This window comes from Eschrichtius robustus, chromosome 9 (assembly GCF_028021215.1).
Source record: "Eschrichtius robustus isolate mEscRob2 chromosome 9, mEscRob2.pri, whole genome shotgun sequence".
Classification (NCBI taxonomy): Eukaryota; Metazoa; Chordata; class Mammalia; order Artiodactyla; family Eschrichtiidae; genus Eschrichtius; species Eschrichtius robustus.
This window is the reverse complement of record NC_090832.1, coordinates 50,374,122-50,392,923: the sequence shown is the minus strand read 5'-3', so window position 1 is coordinate 50,392,923 and position 18,802 is coordinate 50,374,122. Positions and strand designations below refer to the sequence as shown.

General features: G+C 34.5%; 1 protein-coding gene across 4 annotated transcripts in view; it reads right to left on the bottom strand.

Moving 5' to 3' along the window:
- Nucleotides 1–7,685: 7,685 nt before the first annotated feature.
- Nucleotides 7,686–18,802, bottom strand: part of WASF1 (WASP family member 1) — an 83,222-nt gene continuing 72,105 nt past the window's right edge. For all 4 annotated transcript variants that reach the window (XM_068551056.1, XM_068551055.1, XM_068551057.1 and 1 more), the window contains 6 exons: nt 15,536–15,689; nt 14,347–14,464; nt 12,694–12,866; nt 10,904–11,083; nt 9,155–9,783; nt 7,686–8,286 (listed from right to left, as the gene is read on the bottom strand). In XM_068551056.1, coding sequence (XP_068407157.1) covers nt 8,129–8,286; nt 9,155–9,783; nt 10,904–11,083; nt 12,694–12,866; nt 14,347–14,464; nt 15,536–15,689 — 1,412 coding nt within the window. In that variant the 3' untranslated portion in view covers nt 7,686–8,128. The remainder of the gene's footprint in view (nt 8,287–9,154; nt 9,784–10,903; nt 11,084–12,693; nt 12,867–14,346; nt 14,465–15,535; nt 15,690–18,802) is intronic.

Sequence of the window (18,802 nt, the reverse complement as noted above, 5' to 3'; positions counted from 1 at the left end):
AATACGGCACAAAAAGCACTAACCATAGAAAGATTGATAAAATGAACTATATTAAAATTAGTAACTTATTTTCAAAGAGCACCATTAAAGTGAGAAGACAAGTCACAGAGAAGGAGAAGATATGTCTAATAAAAACATGGAAAGATGCTCAACATTAATAATTAGGGAAAAGAAAACTTAGACCATGAGACACTGCCACAAACCCACTAGAATAGCTAAAATTAAACAGTAATATCAGAAGCTGGCAAAGATAAAGAGCAACAGGAATTCTCAGACTGCTGGTAGGAGAATAAATTGGTACAACTTTGGAAAATCGTTTGGCATTACTACTAAAGCTGAAGATATCATATCCTGTGATTTAGCAATTCCACTCCTAGGTATATACTTACCAGAAATGCCTCCACATGAACAAGAAATATATGCAAAAATGTTCATACCAGTATTACTTCTAAAAGCCCCAAACTGCAAACTAAAATATCCATCAACAGTAGAGTAGATAAATTGTGGTATATTTATACCATGGATCCCTATTAGAAATGAAAATAAACAAAGCAGTTTACATATAATAATATAGTTGAATTTCACAAACAAAATTTTAAGTAAGAGAAGTCAGACACTGAAAAATTCCACTTATATAAAGTTCAAAATATAGGCAAAATTAAATTATTATATTCAGAAACACATGCTTAAGGGGTATAAGTCTATAGAGAAGCAAGGAAATGATTACCATAAATTAGGATAGTGGCTACCCTTGAGGGAAGGGGTGGTAATTAGGAAGGGCATGAGAGAGGCTTTCGGAAGTAATGACAATATTCTTGACCTGGATGGTGGTTACATTTGTATTCACACTGCAGTAAGATTACTGAGCTGAAAATTTTAGGCACTTTTCTGTATGCATGTTTTGCAATAAAAAAAGATTAAAAAACCAAACAAAAGGAATGGTCTGGTTTTTGATATCAAGATGAAAGGATTAGTACTTGCTTAGTATGCCCTTATCTTTGAGTTATTTTATTGACAATGGTAAGTAGTTCACATTGAATTATTCAGATTCTTTTACCGAGACCCTATGCCACACATTTCTAAGATGGTTGGCTAAGGGTAAAAAAATAATTTATTGCCAAAGAGTTGTGGAAAATTAACCAACCCAGGAATCAAATCTAAAAATATGGCCTCATTTTAATACGCTCTAAAAAGCAAAATTAATAGAATCACATCACACGTAGTACTTATTTTTTGAGCTGAGTGTCTTCAAAAGAAAACGGATTCTTACCAACAAAGTAAATGAGGCGGAAGAGATAATATAGACATGAAAGGGGTAGATAAAAAGTCAAATCCCCCAAAGCCTCCCCTTGTTGCTGCTTTGTTTTGAATTAGAACCTCCATGGCAGAATTATCTTTGACAAAATCCTTAGAAGAAGATTTCTAGATCTGAAAGATAACAGAATAAAGGGTAGCTGAGCATGTTAAAATGGGAATAGAGCAGAGATTCTGCAGATATAACAGGATAAAAGGAGAAACTGCATAATAAACTGAGGTAGAAAGAAAACCAAGACGGTGTCGAGCCTAAGGGTGGTGGAATGTAACGTCTTAAAGACAGAAGATTCTTCTGCATGATTTGACAATCCAGGAGAGCCTACTAGAGTATACTTAATGAGAAAAGGAGATCAAACTAGTATTATGGTAAATTAGATGAGAAGAACTTCAACATGGAAGTTTAAGCATGGGATTAAGATACTAAGGAGATGGTTCTTCCATCTCACAATACAGTCAAAACCCAACTCTAGATAAATCCAACTGTTTCTTTTTGACAATTGTCTTCAGACTGCTGGGGAAAAAAATCACATACTGCAGACTAGAACCACTATAAATTCATGGTCACCCATCTCAACAATGTTTTCAATATTGCATGACAATTTCCTATTTCCCTGGAAAGCTCTCTCCCATTTTTCACATGACTACTTCAAACCTCTACTTTTCTTAAAACTGCTGTCACTTCTCCTGCTCCCCATTTACCCTGAGCAGTGTTGTCATCTACTTCAAAGAGAAAACAGATGCCGTTAGAAGGAAACTTTCTCAACTTTTTTGGCACCAGAACTTCAAATCTTTTTTACACATTCATCCTTTCCTCCTTCCTGCAGGCAAGGTTTCCTTTTACAAATGTAAAATTAATCCCTCCCTCATGTCAGTAATCCCTTCCCTGCTTTATGTCCCAAACTGCATTACTCATCCTCCCAGACCTGCTCTTCCTCTTAATGGTCCTTATATCAGTAAGCTAGGACTCTGGAAATTATCCTTGACTCCTTCCTCTCCAATTACCAAGTCCAGTGTATTCCACATCCTAAATATCTCCTGAACCTATTTCATTAACCATCTCCTCTGTCACCATCATCCCCAATTATTATCTGTCATCTACTGTACCTGCCTAACTGGTCTCAACCTCCAAGTGTACTTTTAACTCATTTACCACTTTGCAGCTGCCAATCATCTTTCCAAAATGCTACTCTGATGTCAGTTCCTCAATTTTACTGCCCACAGAATATAATGCAAGCTCCTTAACAGGAGCTCCTATTACCTTCTCAAGGTAATATTACCTATTACCTTCTTAGCTCCTAAGACCTTCTCATGGTTTGCTCTTGCTTACCTTTCTAATTTATTTCTAGTTACTCCACTCCTTGTATGCTTTGCATCAAGCATTTCCAGACATGAACACACCAATTTCCTTTGCCTGGGAGACTGTCCACCCTCACTTCAACATTTGCCTGCCTAGGCCACCTCAAACTTTAAATATTATTTCCTTTTGGAGGCCTTTCCTGACTTCCTAGACTAGGTTTGGTGTCTGTGCTAGGAGCTTCCCTAACATAACATTCATTGTTCTTTGTTAATTTATCTGTATGCTCAGAAAGTAGGACTCTGTCTATTCACTGTTGTATCCCCAATACCCAGCAGAGTAACTGCAGGCATCAAACATTTTTGCTGAATAAATAGAAATATAATAAATGTAAAAAGAAAAAGAAAAACAAATCATTAATAATAGATGTGCTCCTTTATCTGGTGTGGTCTAGATAAAAAGTTGCTATAGGTTTTCTTTAAAGTCAAGTATAACATTTCATGGCTTTCATAGGTAAGAATGAAATATATACTTTTAAGTAATCTTGGAAGCTGTTACAGTAGAAGACAGATTGTGATTTGATGACTCTTGTGTCTTCTGTATTGCTTCCAGGCCAGAAAGCTGTAATTTTATTACTCCTGGAGACATCAATGTCCTATATCAAGAGAGTAGTATTGAAACAGCTAGCCTAAAGGCAGGATGGATAAATAAGAAATTTATCAAGAAGTCTTTGAGTTCTTCTGAGTCTTTGAGACACATACACAAGGAACATATTTATATAGACTATAAAATATTCAAAATCATTATCACTACACAAATTTATCTATTATAGCAAAAAGAAGAGAGTATAAATATCCTGAGAAAAATGACTTCAATACATGCTCAGCTGTCTTTAAAATTTTTTTTTCTAAAGAAAAAAGTCAGGGCAGCTGGCCTTACAATAATGAGAAAAGATATTGATAAGTAGTCTGTAAAAAAAAAAAAAAAAAAAAAGTGCCTGAAATGTTCATTCAAGGCTGGTATTCATTCTTTATTCAGAGCCTGACTGTCAGACCTGAAAAGCAACAGAGATTACTGATGCATTCTACAGCCAAGTCATGGAGAACATAAATAAATTTGTTCTTAGTACAGCAATGAATAAAGGGAGGAAAAGACTTATTCTTTGTATTACAAGGGTTCTATGACTTCTGTTTGGCTTCAGTAAGATGATTTCTATTAATTACAGTTATATGACACAATTTAGAAATACCATAATTTGATATTTCATTTTCATTAGTTCAATGCAGCAAAGCTGTCTTTAAATCCTGATATTGCATGATTAATATCCTGCATTGGTTTATTTGCACTTATTTATTAAGTAGTTAACATAGAGATCATGAATTCCAAAAGGAATTTATTGGACTATTTAGGAGCCTTAAATAATTTATGCTTGCTTCAGTTTAGGGAGGTAGTTTTCAGAAAAAAAAAGAAGATGGGGTCAAGATAACTGTAGTAGAGTGAAAACCAACAAAAAACCCAGCAGCGGTATGTTTACTAAAGTCAAAGTCAAAGCTATGTTTTGAAAGTCATTCATGAGAATTCCCATTAAATTAAAACACTTGATCAATTTTGCTCCCTGCCTTAATAAATTACTTCAGAAATATTAATAACTTTCACCTTTTGGCCAGAAGGGGCGATTCTATGCTTTCCATTTCTTAAATTACACACACACACACACACACACACACACACGCACATGTGCGTGCATACACAGAGTTTTTATGAAGCTAGGACTAGTTTTATGTCAACTCTATTACTGAGATCAGCAGGGGAAATTTTTTTAAGCAGGAGCAGTGTCTAGGAAGATATGATTTTAAGAGCCTTAGTAGACAGAACCAAAAAGGTATTTCCGAACCCGTTTACAAGAAGAGATATTGTGAGTTGCCTGTTTAAGACAAGGCCGCTGCTGTCTTGTGAGTAACCGATTCGGCAAGCTCGAGTAGTTAATAACTGTGATGCAAAATGGCTTAAGTATCACTTGAAGAAAGCCTATAAAAGAATTAGAGAAACTGAAAAGGAATATGAACTGCAGTTGTGGTGATCTGAGAAGACTTCATGAAAATATGGATGTGAGATTGTTGTTGAAGAAAAAGGGTAGGGCTTTTTAAAAGTGGAAATAAAGGGTAGTGTTTCATAATTTACAGAACACAACTGAAATGAACATTTTTCTTATTTATCTTTAATACATATTTATAATATGAAATGCTTCAGAAGTCATCTCATCTGCCCAAATAGATTATAAATTATGAAAAGTAGTAGTTATAGCTTAAAACACCTTATAAATCTGCAGCTTACAAATATCCCTTACTTAGGAAAAGTTATAGACACACTTCTTTTCCCTCCATAATGACTGAATTTCATCCCAAATTCCACTGCTGCTAAGTATTTTCCTCCCCTTCTTTTGTCCCACCATTATTGGGAAGGGGAAAGAACAGTGTTACAAAAAAAAAAAAAGAATGTCAGAGGGATTGACAGTTTCAAGGAAGTAGAGTATATGCAGAAAATAAAGATCAAATAAATTAAGAACTAAAGAGTGTTTGTTGGATTTGGTAATATGGAGGTAAATGGGTGACTTCAACCATAACAATTGAAGCCAATTATTTCTGCACAATATGTAATTAATTTTTTCTGACTCTATGCTTATGCACGACCTTGTGGAACAGTAACATAATTCAATAAGAAAGAAAATAGTCATTACCCAGTAACTTTCATTCTTCTTAGGGTATTAAAATTAACTACTGAATGATTTGCTCCAAAAGTCTCTCAGCAAGGTAAGTTGAATACTAGACTGAAAAGTTATTTTGATTTTAAAATAAATACTACATGTATGGCCTCTTCAGCCTGTGGGCACTTTCTTATCTTCTAGGAATGTTCTGAAAAACAAACAAAAAAAACTATCATAAACTATTTAGGATATACACTGCCAGTCTTTACAACAGATCCACTTCTATTATTTTTATTTTTATTTTTTTAAATATTTATTTATTTATTTATGGCTGTGTTGGGTCTTCGTTTCTGTGCCAGGGCTTTCTCTAATTGTGGCAAGTGGGGACCACTCTTCATCGCAGTGCTCGGGCCTCTCACTTCCGCGGCCTCTCCCGCCGCGGAGCACAGGCTCCAGACGCGCAGGCTCAGCAAGTGTGGCTCACGGGCCCAGCCGCTTCGCGGCACGTGGGATCCTCCCAGACCAGGGCCCGAACCCGCGTCCCCCTCATTGGCAGGCAGATTCTCAACCACTGCGCCACCAGGGAAGCCCCGATCCACTTCTATTATTAAGTTTGGGACTGACATGTACACACTGCTATATTTAAAATAGATAACCAGCAAGGACCTACTGTATAGCACAGGGAACGCTGCTCGATAGTCTGCAATAACCTAAATGGGAAAAGAATTTGAAAAATAGATACATGTATGTGTATAACTGAATCACTTTGCTGTACACCTGAAACTAACACAACATTGTTAATCAACTATGCTCCAATATAAAATAAAAATTAAAAAAAAAAAAAAAAGACAAAAAGAAATCTTCAACCATTTCCTTTTGTATCTCCCTTAACTGCACCAATACCAGTATCATTCCCTTTTTAGTTACCTGGCTACAATTGAGCTTTACAAAAACTATCTACTAGCTACTGCCTTTTGATCATAAGCACCTTTGGAAAGACAAACTTTAAATTGTGGCACATTTTCTTGAGTTAAATTCAACAATATACAGTTTTGTAAGGTGGGAAGGAAACTCAAATGGCTATCTAATTTCTTGTTCTAGGTCTAGGCAAATCTACCTAAAAGAGCAAAAGCAAATCTTTTTATTAAAGCCACTGTGAAATGTTTTTTATGTCCAAACCGTATTGCTACTGGAGGACTTAGTTCATCATTCCTCTTCTACAAGGATTACAGATCATTAGTTAGCTACCTAAAACCCCCTCAAATTAGCAGGTTACCAATGACCTCATGTTTCAGCTATCTATTGCCACAATGCTATGCAAAATAATCCACCTCAAAACTTAAGTGTAAGACAATAAACATTTATTTTTACTCATGAATTTATAGGTCAGCTGAACAGTTCTTCTGGGCTGGGCTAATTTTAGCTAGGCTTGCTCATCTGTCTACAGTCAGCCAGCAGGTGAGCTTGCAATTGGCTCGTCTAAGTTGGCCTCACTTGGGATAGTTCTCTGCATGAGGTTTCTGAACTTCTAGCAGGCTAGGCAGAGCTTACTTTTTCCACATACTTTTGGCCAAAATAAGTCTCAGGACACCCAGATTCAAAGGGGGTGGTAACAGAACCCATCTTTTGATGGGAGTAGCTGGGATAGAGGGATCCCTCTATTGATGGGATAGAAGGAAGGATGAAGATTACAGTCACTTTTATAGTCAAACTACCAAAGCCCCATTTAGTCTTTTCTTCATACTAAATAATCTGATATTGATGCTGCTTCTCATCCATCCCTGAATCTGGACTGTGTAAACATTAACAACTAATTTTATCATTGCAAAACATAATTTCAAGAATGCTGTTAAACTGAAGTCAAGATGTGCTGAAATTAGAGAGCAAGTTGAGATTTTAATTTAAGAGCATAAGGAGTTGAAAAATACTGATTTTTTGACTTTAGGAAAAAAATGACATAAAAGCTACCTTATACACTAGACAATATGAGTCTGTACAATTAAGAGGAAATTACACAGCTTAAGTAGTTTTTAAATTTTTCATTGACTATTTAGAGCCTACTTTATATTATTTGATAAACTATCAGAAAGTTTTATTCAAAGAGGTAACACCCATGAACCTTTAAAATGAACCATTTATTAAATCAGACTGTTATTCTTAACAGTTATGTAAGTTACATGGTTTATGTCAGAGTATTTCACATGGAAAAATTTTAAACTCTTATAGGCAAGCAAAATTGTACCACACAATATATAAGTAGGAAGGGGATACTGCTAAACATTCAAATAAGGCAAGTATTTTAAAACAATAAAACAATAATTAAAAATTCAAGCATTCCTTTAAGAGAATTCAATACTACAAGCTAAATGTACTTTCTGAGTGTATTCATATAAAGGCAGTGTTTCTTCTTTTAAAACGTCAGGAAATGGAATAAGGCTCATTAACAGATACAGCTGCCCTCAAGATTTTTAATCTCAGTTGCTCTTTAAATTAAAATTCACAAAGTGCACAATTAAGATATATCAAAAAACTGAATCAGCTACTCTAACAACAGCTGTCCATGCTTAATACTTAGTGGTTTATTTGACCAAGTGATGCCTTTTCAGGGAAAAATAAAAAAAGATAAGCCACTGTAAGACATTTAGTTTGAAATGTATGCTAGTATTTTTCTTAGAAATCAAAAATTATGGAGGAAAAGGGTTATTTACCTCAAGGAAAAGAAAGCAAAACACTGGAATGACCAAACATTTTCAAAGAACAAGCACCACAAAGGACATTTGCATTCAGTTTTGTAATATTTATCAATGCATTTTTTCTTACTCCAACCAATCTACTTCATCAAATTCTGAATCATCTTCTGAATCACTGTATTCCACAGCAATACGGCGGGACAGGATGGTGGCAACATCATTTTCAATGCGTTCGTGTTTAGCTTCCTGTTCACGCTGCTCTTCGACTTTTCGTAGCTGAATACCTGATATAGTAAATCCAAACCATTCATTGTAAACCAAAATACAAAATACTAGATATTATTAGATATTATTAATCTAATAAATTCAAATACACATGAGAAATACTAACAGGAAAATAAAAAGCTAGTTCTATTAAAAAGAATTTGAAGATTTGATGAAACTTACCACATACCCCAGTGGATGTCTATAGTTTATTTAGCCATTATGGTCTATTGTGCTTCCCTACTCACCACCTCCTAAAGTTAACCAGGTGATACATTTCTTTTGTTACCTCTACGGTCAAATAAATTAAACATCGTTGAGCATATTTTCTGTGGCTTTGTTCTCCCCAGTACTTGAGGGAAAGGCACTATTATTCATTCTATACTGTTAGTGCCTGGCATATAGTAGGAAATGTTGGTTGAATAAATAAATGAATGTGACAGGTCGTTCCTTTGTTACTAAGGTAGGAACCTTAATCCTTTATAGGTATTGGTAAAGCAAGTGTCACTTACATACCAAATGGACAGCCTTAACACTGAGGAAAATACCATTTTAAAAGGAGTTAATATATATATTGAATATAATATTTACAAAGGGTTTTAACTAAATTTTCTATAACATTTAAGTCTGATGCTTTTAATTTCTCATTCATTCAATAAACATTTTAAGAATACCTACTAAGTATGAAAATAAAATGATTAATGTGACATATTTTCTTGAAAAAGACTTAAAATATAAATTGAACATAGCTTTACTTTCTAAAGACCACTTGTACAAAAACATGAGCATCTAAACTTTCATAAATGAAGAAAACATTATTGTCTCAAATATTTAGAAAGGTTCTAATGCTACCATTGCAATGTTTTTAACGGCTCTTGAGAAAATTACCTTTTCGTATTGCTTCCAGAAGTACACTTCTGGCATCACTGATTACAGGTAGGGTTGATGGGTGACGCTTTGGCTCAGAAGCAGGTATAACTTGTGATGGAGGAGATGGAGGCATTAATGGAACATGGGGACCTGGGGCAGTAGATGGAGTTGGATGTAGCCCAGAGGGAGGATGAGCAAGAGCTGCAACTGAGACAGGTGATGATGGTCGAATGCCAGGTGGAGGCAGAGGAGGCGGTGGTGGGGGCGGAGGCAGCCCCTGGACTTCTCCTTGTGGGAGTGGGTGAACTGGTACAGTCTCGCATACTGGGGCAGCTCTAGCTACCGGTGGAGAGGGCTGTACTAGAGGAGGTGCAATTGGAGGAGGAGCTGGGTGAAGAACTCCAGGGGCAATCTGAAGAGGAGCTGGAGGCGGTGGTACTGCTGGAGCTTGCAAAGCAGTGGTTGGAGGTGGAGGTGGGGGAGGTACTGGTGGGGGGGGAGTCGAAGTCATTGAAGCTCTTAATGAAGAAGTTGACAAGGCAGATGGAAGAGGTGGTGGAGGAGGTGGGGGGGTGGCGCTCACAAACACAGGTGTCCTCCCTGTAGCTGGTGACTGAGGACGATTTTCTATCAAACCTGTAGCAGAACTGAAATGATAAAGAGATCCTAGCAAGTTATTTAAAGAGAAAAAACTAACCACACAAAACATAAATGGCTACCAGTAATTATATCAAGGTAGAGGCATTAACATGTTCCTACAAAAATTAAAAATTCTTCAGCAATATTTAGAATGAAATGAGAACTAAAAGTACACTAACAAGAAAATCAATACGTGGTGCTTTGATTTATAATATTCTAAATGATCTCATCTTCTCATGCAACTTTCATATCCACTCGAGCATTTTATGCTTCCTTTGATAAATAAAATGCTCAATTTTACACTGTGATATGAGTCTTCATAATGACTCAACATTTATCATATTACAACACTTGTATTGCTATACCTGTGGCCAAAACAATACTGTATTTGTATTGAAGCTATTAAGACTCATTATATGTCATTTCAGTTAAATCAATGACAACTAATTACAAACCACAAAAGGAAATTTATGGTCCTCTTCCTTGCTGAGGATGGAACATCAAATGAGTCAGTGATATAAGACTGATCTTTTTAACTGAAAATTGTAAAGCTGATCTCTATTTCTCTATTAAAAAAATTTATAATGTGGATAACAGTGGACAAAATGAAACTTCAAAAAGCTTTACTAAAAGATTATAATGAGCAATTGTCTATTCTCTCTCAAATTCTTAAGAGTATTTCCCCCAATATCAAATTAACATTTATAATCAAGTCTTTGGTTCCCACTTCTTTGTCCCTAACCACATACCAAATATTCTTAATTTTTATTAATATATTGCAGATCATGTGCTTGATAACAAAGCTATAATAAAATGAAACACACTTTAATCTTTAAATTATCATTAGCTAAAATTTCCCAAGAGACTGTGTCAGCTCTTATCAGAGGCTGGCAAATTACGGGCCAAATCTGACCCGATCCCTGTTTTTGTAAATAAAGTTTTGTTGAAACACAAACATATTCATTTGTTTATGTATAGTCCATGGTTGCTTTCATTCAACAATGGCAGAGTTGAGTAGTTGTGACAGAAGCCATATGTCCTAAAGCTGAAAACATTTATTATATGGGCCTTTAAAGAAAAAGGTTACCAACATCTGAGATGAAACATCATGTGCTTGTTCTGACATACCTGATACAGGTGGGTATGGGTTTTGCATCTCCTGCTCCATGCACTGGTGGAGGTGGAGGTGGTTCATGTGGTCTGACTAAGACCCTTTCCTCAGCTCTCGTCAGAAGCTCACTCATCTGACTAAACGGCAAGGCAGAAAGCGAGTAAGATCCATCCATATGATCCACGTATGTCTGCGGTCTAAAAAAATATATACAGTATCAGTGTATTTTTCTTGAATAATTGGTGAAGTAAAATGTTCTAACCTGAGATATTTAAGGTTTATCCTTTGAATGCCAATATTTTAACTACTTTAAGAAACTTCTTTCAGAAATTTATTACATTCATCCTGCTTTTAAAACACAGAATGCTGCTCACAATGCAACCTTTCCTTGCTGATTCAGGTTATTATGATGACCTTCAGTTATTTTATTATTTTATAATATAATACTAATTCTATTCACAAGGGTGAAAAGTATTACTTTCATAATCTGATAAACAAGAAAAGAAAATAACTTTTAGCCAATTGTGTTCAAAGCTATCTGCCTCTATTTAATTTTTTTCTTTACAATAAGATGCCAATGACAACAAGCTAGAATATGAAAACTGGAATTTTCTACCACCAGAATATCCTGCTGTTCTTTTGAACCTAAATGACTTCCAAGTGTCTGGTGCCCAAGGGAGATAGGTCTCCCTGATACTAGTAGCACAGAGATGGCTAACTACAATGTTTTTGTTTTTTTGCTGTTTTCAAAGGTGCTAAGGTACTCAGAAAATAGCTGAGTAACATAATAACATGTGACTTAAGTCAGATTTAAGCAAAATTTTAGATACTTTGAGAATGTGAAGACTTATAAATATTTACTGACTGTAGTGCATGCTGGAGACAAAGCTGGATTTAAAAGATGTGTACAAAGCAAGTTAGAAATTATTATATTTACACAACTGGGTCAGCTCAATACCTCAATCACTTAACAGTGATTAGAAATAAATGTCTGTCTACAGATTATTAATTTTTAAAAAAATCAGTCCTTCCAGTCTCTTTCTTTCAGTACTGCATATAGATAGTACCTTATATGTATATTACTCCTAAAATAGGCCAAAATAATTTATACTTATTATTTGAAAGAAAGTCTTAAGTCCTTTTCCATTCAAAAATCAATAACTATAAAACATATAATAATAACTATAATCAACTGTACACAAATTTCTTCACAGAGAGATGCTAGTATAATGTTTGTTAGGGTTGCATTAGTTAGATAGGGCCCCTGGCCACTGAGAAAGGAAAAGGACCTATTGCATATTTCTGCAACAGGGGATGAGTAATTTTGTTTTGAAAGTCCTGATATATCTGAGGTGGAAGATGTGGCATAGAAAGGAAGTCAGGGGAAAGAAAAAGGAACAAAATATAACCCCCTTCCAATTCCTATTTTATATGCAGTGAACCAATAATACTTCAAAAAAAAAATCCAGACCCCACTACTCTATTATGAAATTCTAAGGCTCTGCCTGAACTACTGAGAGGGAGCTGAGACTTCATATGAAAGTTAAAACAACACCGAAGATCATCTACTCCAACCACTTCTTTCTACAGATGAGAAAACTGAAGTCCGGGTACAAAAATGACCTGCCCAAGATCAGACTTCAGTAGGCTCACAATGGTCAGGGTTTCAAAATCAACTCAATACTTATAGAACAGGGTCTGTCAATTCAACAGTTCAGGACCTAAGACTTAGACATATAGATATTAGAAATAAAGCCAGTGTTTTACCATTAATTTTGTTTAAAAAAACAAACAAAAGAAAAGAAACCTTGTTTCAAAATGAGAGGCCGGTCCATTAGCAACTTCAATATGCTTATGTAAGAGATTAGCATCATCTTCAGCCAGCTCTGGACCTTGGGCCAGCTTCTGCCATTCTCTCCGCCTGTCATGGGGTGCTCTTGGCACTTTTTCTGGTTCATGAGGACGATCTAGATTTTTCTGCTATAACAGATGTATTGAAACAAAGCCAAATGTTGAAGTACTATGTTTTTAAAAAGAGGTTATAACAATGAAAATAGAATTCTAACATCAGTATTGAAAAAGACAATGTCATCATAATATAGTAAAAGTAACACAGATATAGTTCATTTGTGCATTCAGAGTTAAATCTTAGCTAGTTTGCTTTTAATCCCACTTTCGAATGCTTTTTTAACCTTTAAATGAAATTGATGTATCAGATAAAAATAGTATGTCTACGTAATAAAACTTGAGGTCAGAAAGTCCTTCCAGATGAAAAAAGATTAATCAACTCTGCTCCCACATTATTAGTTTTTGCTATAATGAGTGAAATTTCTACAATTAATGGCACTGCCTACCTCTAGCCAAAACCTGAAAATTTACTAAGGTTCTGTTATCTGAGAAACGACTAATTAGCTAGCCAATACATTAGAAAAAAATCCAATTACCCAATTAAACCATAATAACTGTCACTCAACAGAAAATAGGGTATTTGAAAAATAAAACAAAAAGTGATTCCAACTGTGGGAGAAAAAGTATAGAAAGAAACCAAATGGGCCAAGCAGGTAACATATGTGAATAAAAAGAGTCAGATATAAGATGAGGCCTGCACTGAACTAGACGAGTATGTCCATCTAAGGCATTCCAGTTCAAAAATTTAAAAACCACTGTGTTTGTCAAACAAAACTGCTTGCAAGCATAGTCTGGGCTACCAGTCACCAGTCTGCAAACTCTGGCTAGAACACTGGTACACTGTCTAGTGCAGAAAATAATAACATGTAGGCATTTTGGGGAAGAGCGGGGAGAGCAGAGATAGCTGTAGGAGAAACAGAGGGATGATAAAGACAAACTTTGCCACCTTCATAATTCTGCCTAAATCCAACTTTGCTTCCTCCTTCTATATTTCTAGTTATCATTAACATGGAATAAAACAGATCCAAGTGAATTTTATTAGAAAGCAGAAAATGATAATACAGCAGACAGGTAACAGGAATTTAGTGACACTGTTATAAGCTTTCCATTTAGGATATGCTCTGTGGTAAGAAAATATTAACTTAATCTACTTTACCAATATCTGTACAATATTCCTTTGCTCTGCTTTAGCAGAATGCCTTTCTCTTCCCTGGTCCACTTAATTCTTATTTGTTCTTCAAGATTCATTATAAGCTTTGTTGAAGTGTTTATCAGCCCCGTCCTCCCTAAAGCAGGTGCTATTTTGTGCCACTCAAACCCTCCATGCATACCTCTCTGTTAGGGGGGCACTTATCACACCATATTATAATAACCTAATTGTTCATTTGCTCCCCATTAGACTGTGATCTTTCTGTGTGGTTATAAAGACTTCAGTATTTGACCATATGAACCAAATACAACTGTCAAAGTACAGAATTAATAAAGTTCCACATATGCAACAAATCACAAATACATGAAAACTAACTTCAATTTTTTGAATTTCTTGTAATACCTTCTGCTTCCTCTTTTCCTTCCTCTTATCCTCTGTATCTTGTAACATTTTTTCTTTCCATAGATCAAAGAAATATGAAGGATTGGTATAAAACTTCAAACCTTCTTTACCATCATCTCTGAAGTATAAAATATCAATTAAAATATACATTAGTAAGACTTAGAGAGGCAATAGGAATAGAAGTAATTTTACTAAAATTGTTTCCTCTTACATTAACAAAATATAGCATGTGTAAAAATATTGGCAAAATAAAAGAACATGCACCAATAGAACATTTCTCACAAATCAGACAGGAAACTAAGGAAAATGGAAAACCAGAAGTTTTTCAGAGTTGGTATTCATAATTTAAAGGTACAACTGGACAATTTTCATCCCTAACTTCTACTGAATGCTAAGTTTTCTATAAGTCCTGTGGGAAATTCCAGTAATTACAAATGATTCTGCCAAAGATAAAAGCCTGAAAGGACAACAGAACAGAGAAACTATACAGGGTTTCTGCCAATACTCTAATTTACTTATCATCTTACCAAATCCAAAAAATATCACCAAATAGTCATTCTAATAGTAATAGTTATATCCAATGCCTTGCATACTGACAAATAGTTTCAAATAACTATCCAAATACCATTTTATTCAGGACACGTGTTGTGCCTCAAATCACCCATTTAACAATTCATGTGAAAGACTCCAAAGAAAGGCTGAATAAGTCCAGATTTCTTTAAATGGTAAAAGAAATTTAAAAACAGATACTACATATTCATTACGCAGAAATTTAATGCAAAGATCAAGAGTAGACAAGAACCAGAAAAAAACAATATTTATTTTATTAATGTGGTGGGATTTTGAACTCTTTTTTCTTTTCCATCTAATTAGAAGTTAAATTAAAAAGACAATAACAACTCCTTGTCTCTTCATATTCATGTTTGCCATTGGCTTTTCTTAAAAACACCTGTCAAAACAACTCCTTTGAGTAAGTCTTGTTTTTTGTATGCCCAAACCTTGGGAACTCACCTAGTGAATAAAGCAAAGGTTTTCTAAAGGTGGTGGATAAGGAGGGTTCTCTGCATTGGTCAAGAGACCAGTGAAATAAAAAATGTTTGGGGATTTAGCATTTAAAGGTAGACTGCTACATATCTGAACTTGAAGTCTGAAATAAATAACTGGCCTTCTTACTTATTAGTGTACTGACCTGTAAGGAGTGAGTATATTGAGAGGTGGAGGCTGTTCACAAACATCGTACGTCTCCTGCAATGGAACAGGCAAAGTCCTGCGGTCGAAAAGCTGCTGATCTTGAACTGTAGAACTTCGGAAAGCTTTTCTCATGGTTATATCTTGCAAAGACACTAAAACAAAAATCCAAAATGTATTGTTTTATTTTACTAAGATGATTTAACATAAGGACAAATTCATATACCGTATTTGTTTAAAAGTCAGAAGGTCGTGACTGTTAGTGGCTTATGAATCAGGAACCATATTTTAAATGTTCTATCACCATATGTCACATCATTTTGTGCTTTATTTTCCCAATTAGATGGATCTTAATGCAACCTCTGATTTCTCAGGCTCTAATGACACCTGAAGCATATGCTACATTTCCCATCAAATGCACTTTTTCCTTTTCTCTCCTTGCCATTCCCAGCCCCCACCAACCTACATTTTCCTCTTTTTTTTCTATAATCTTTTTTCCATCTCCCTTTATTACTTTTATTTAGCTTATACCAATAACACTAAAGGAATTACTTAGTTATCAGTGGCATTCTGGGCTAAATGCACTATTGCCTTCTATGATTTAGAGACTATAAGTATGATACATGGACTATAAAGTTAAAACAAACTTATTGTAAAGAAAATTAAGTTTTCAAGTACTGGGCAATCTGTATTGTTGTCTATTTCACTTATCTTTTATCTTGTTCTATAAGGATCTCCAATTAACTACAAGTTCTTGAAGACTGAGGCTATCTTGTCCATTAGTTTCTCCAATAAGTTATTAACACAGCCCCATCATACATATGAGGATTTAAAATAACTTCATTTGCTCAGTTTCTTTTGGACTGTGCAGCATGTTAAAATAAAAAATTTACCAAAATACTAGATTTTTAACTCTTAGAGTGATTTCTTGATATTAAAAAATTAGGTGATTTTTTTACATATTTAATATGGCTTTTAGTACAAATGCCTTATACCATAGAAAGGTCAGTACTAAATAATCATAACAATTCTTAAATTATTTTTCTCCCTAAAATAGTATCTCTTTCATCCTTACAAATAAAATTCACTCAACGTGAATGTTTGGGTCTATGAAATAAGTGGAGCAGTGAGGCTGGCTATGCAATAGCCACAACATGACTGCATTCCCAGCAATTCCACTTCTACCTGACTTGTAACACACTTAAAAACACCAAAATAAAATTCAGAGAAGGAAAAAGGTTTTTTTCCCACTATCACTAAAGAGTAGTATGAGAGATACTTAGTGAGTATAAACTATAGTGCTAGATGCTTTCACTAATTTTTACTTAAGCTTTATAACAATTTAATGGGATAGGAATTATTATCCCATTTTTAAATATAAGAAAATAGAAAATATTATATAACTGGCCCAAGGTAAAATGGTAAATAAGCAGTAGTGCCAGAACAGAAAACGCAGATCTGTCTGCCTTTGAGGCTAATCTCTCTGCCCCAATACCACACGCTGTTCCTCTGGCTCTTATCAGAAGTGGCCTCTGTTTTCTGCAATCAAAGTGGATCAATTTTTGCCACCCTCCTACCCCACTTATTAACCGTAAGCATGAAACCTAGTGTTTGATCTCCCAAAACTGTCTTAGTAAAGGATATAAAGAACATGTAAAGTAATAAGCATTTTTCTATCTTCAGCTCCTCTCATTTATCATCTTTCATTTGTTAACAGACCAATGTGACAAAGCCCCTTCCAGTTGCCAACAATGACATCTGATATTACTTAGTGTTATATAACACGGTAAGTCAGCACAATATGTTTGTAAACATAACTGAATTAAAGATAATGGTACAGATCTTTGTTTAAACACTCAGTTTTTTACCCTTTCTAAATTACTGTTACTTACTATTTAATGGTAATTAAAAACCCCAAAATATTGATATTACATTCTGTAATTTATTATTCTACTCAATGTTATTTTATGTGAACTTTAACTGAGTTAAAAAATCTAGGTTAAATAACTTTGAAAATTCCTCTATTCAACATCCCCATGACAATTTCAAATTACGTAGTTCAACTTTTAGATTCTGAATTCTTCCCCAATGCTCTATATAATTTTAAAGGAAACTGAATAATTCCAATAGTTGTTGGCACATTAAGAATTTTTTTAAACACTTAAACACATCTTAAGTTATTTACTAGTACCTGTATTTTCATTTTCAATTTTAATGGGAATGCTAAAATATCTGTTAAAATATAACAGTATTTTCAAACTAAATATTAATTTTTATTTCTGTTACATAAAAGAACATAAAAGAACTGCCTGTATATTTCTATATTTTTAGATGAGATGTACTTGTAACTTACATGTTTAAATTATTTAAAAAAGAAATTTCGGATATAAATGACATATTTGAAAGTATGGCCATAAAATTTTTTTTAATATTAGCAATGATTTTTATCTCAAGAATTTCATGACGTATAACAATATACATTGTATACATTATACGTTATAATACACACAAACATGTTTCAAGGGATACCACCAGGAAAAACAACCTACAGAATGAGAGAAAATCTTTGCAAATCATAAGATTTGGGACTTGGATCCAGAATATATATAGAATTTGCATAACTCAACAATAAAAAGAAAAATAATCCAAATTAAAAATGGGAAAAGGATCTGAACAGATATTTCTCCAAAGAAGATACACAAATGGCCAGTAAGTCTTTTAAACCCTGTTTTGTTTTCTTTTTTTTAAGTTGGATTATTATTCTTTTTATTAATTTGTTGTTTGTTTGTTTTTTACATTTATACATCACTGTGAATTACATTTGACTGTAGCTTTATTAAAGGAAGAAACATATTTTAACTATCTATTTCTGTTAGATTTTTGGTACAATGTAAAGTCAGGTTCTAGATCCAGCCCTTTGCACAAATAGAATCATTTTTGTTTTAGTTGCTTTTAACTGAACTAGTTGCAGTTGTCAACATTTAAAAACAAGAGGTATGAGATAAAAATCTAGATATCTGGCTTCTTGGACAAAAGAAAGATCTGGCATGACTAGACTGATTTTTACCTCATTTCATGTCACCCACAAGCCAACAATCTGCTCCCTGTTTTGTACACAGTCTCTCAAAATTGCACACTTGGTCCACTTCACTCAGAGTAACCTGGGTGTAAATCCTGGCTTTAAGTCCTAGCTCCACCACTTTCCTGCTTGGAGACTTGACTCTAAGTGGCTTATAAGCCATGAGAAGATGCTCAACATCATTAGTCA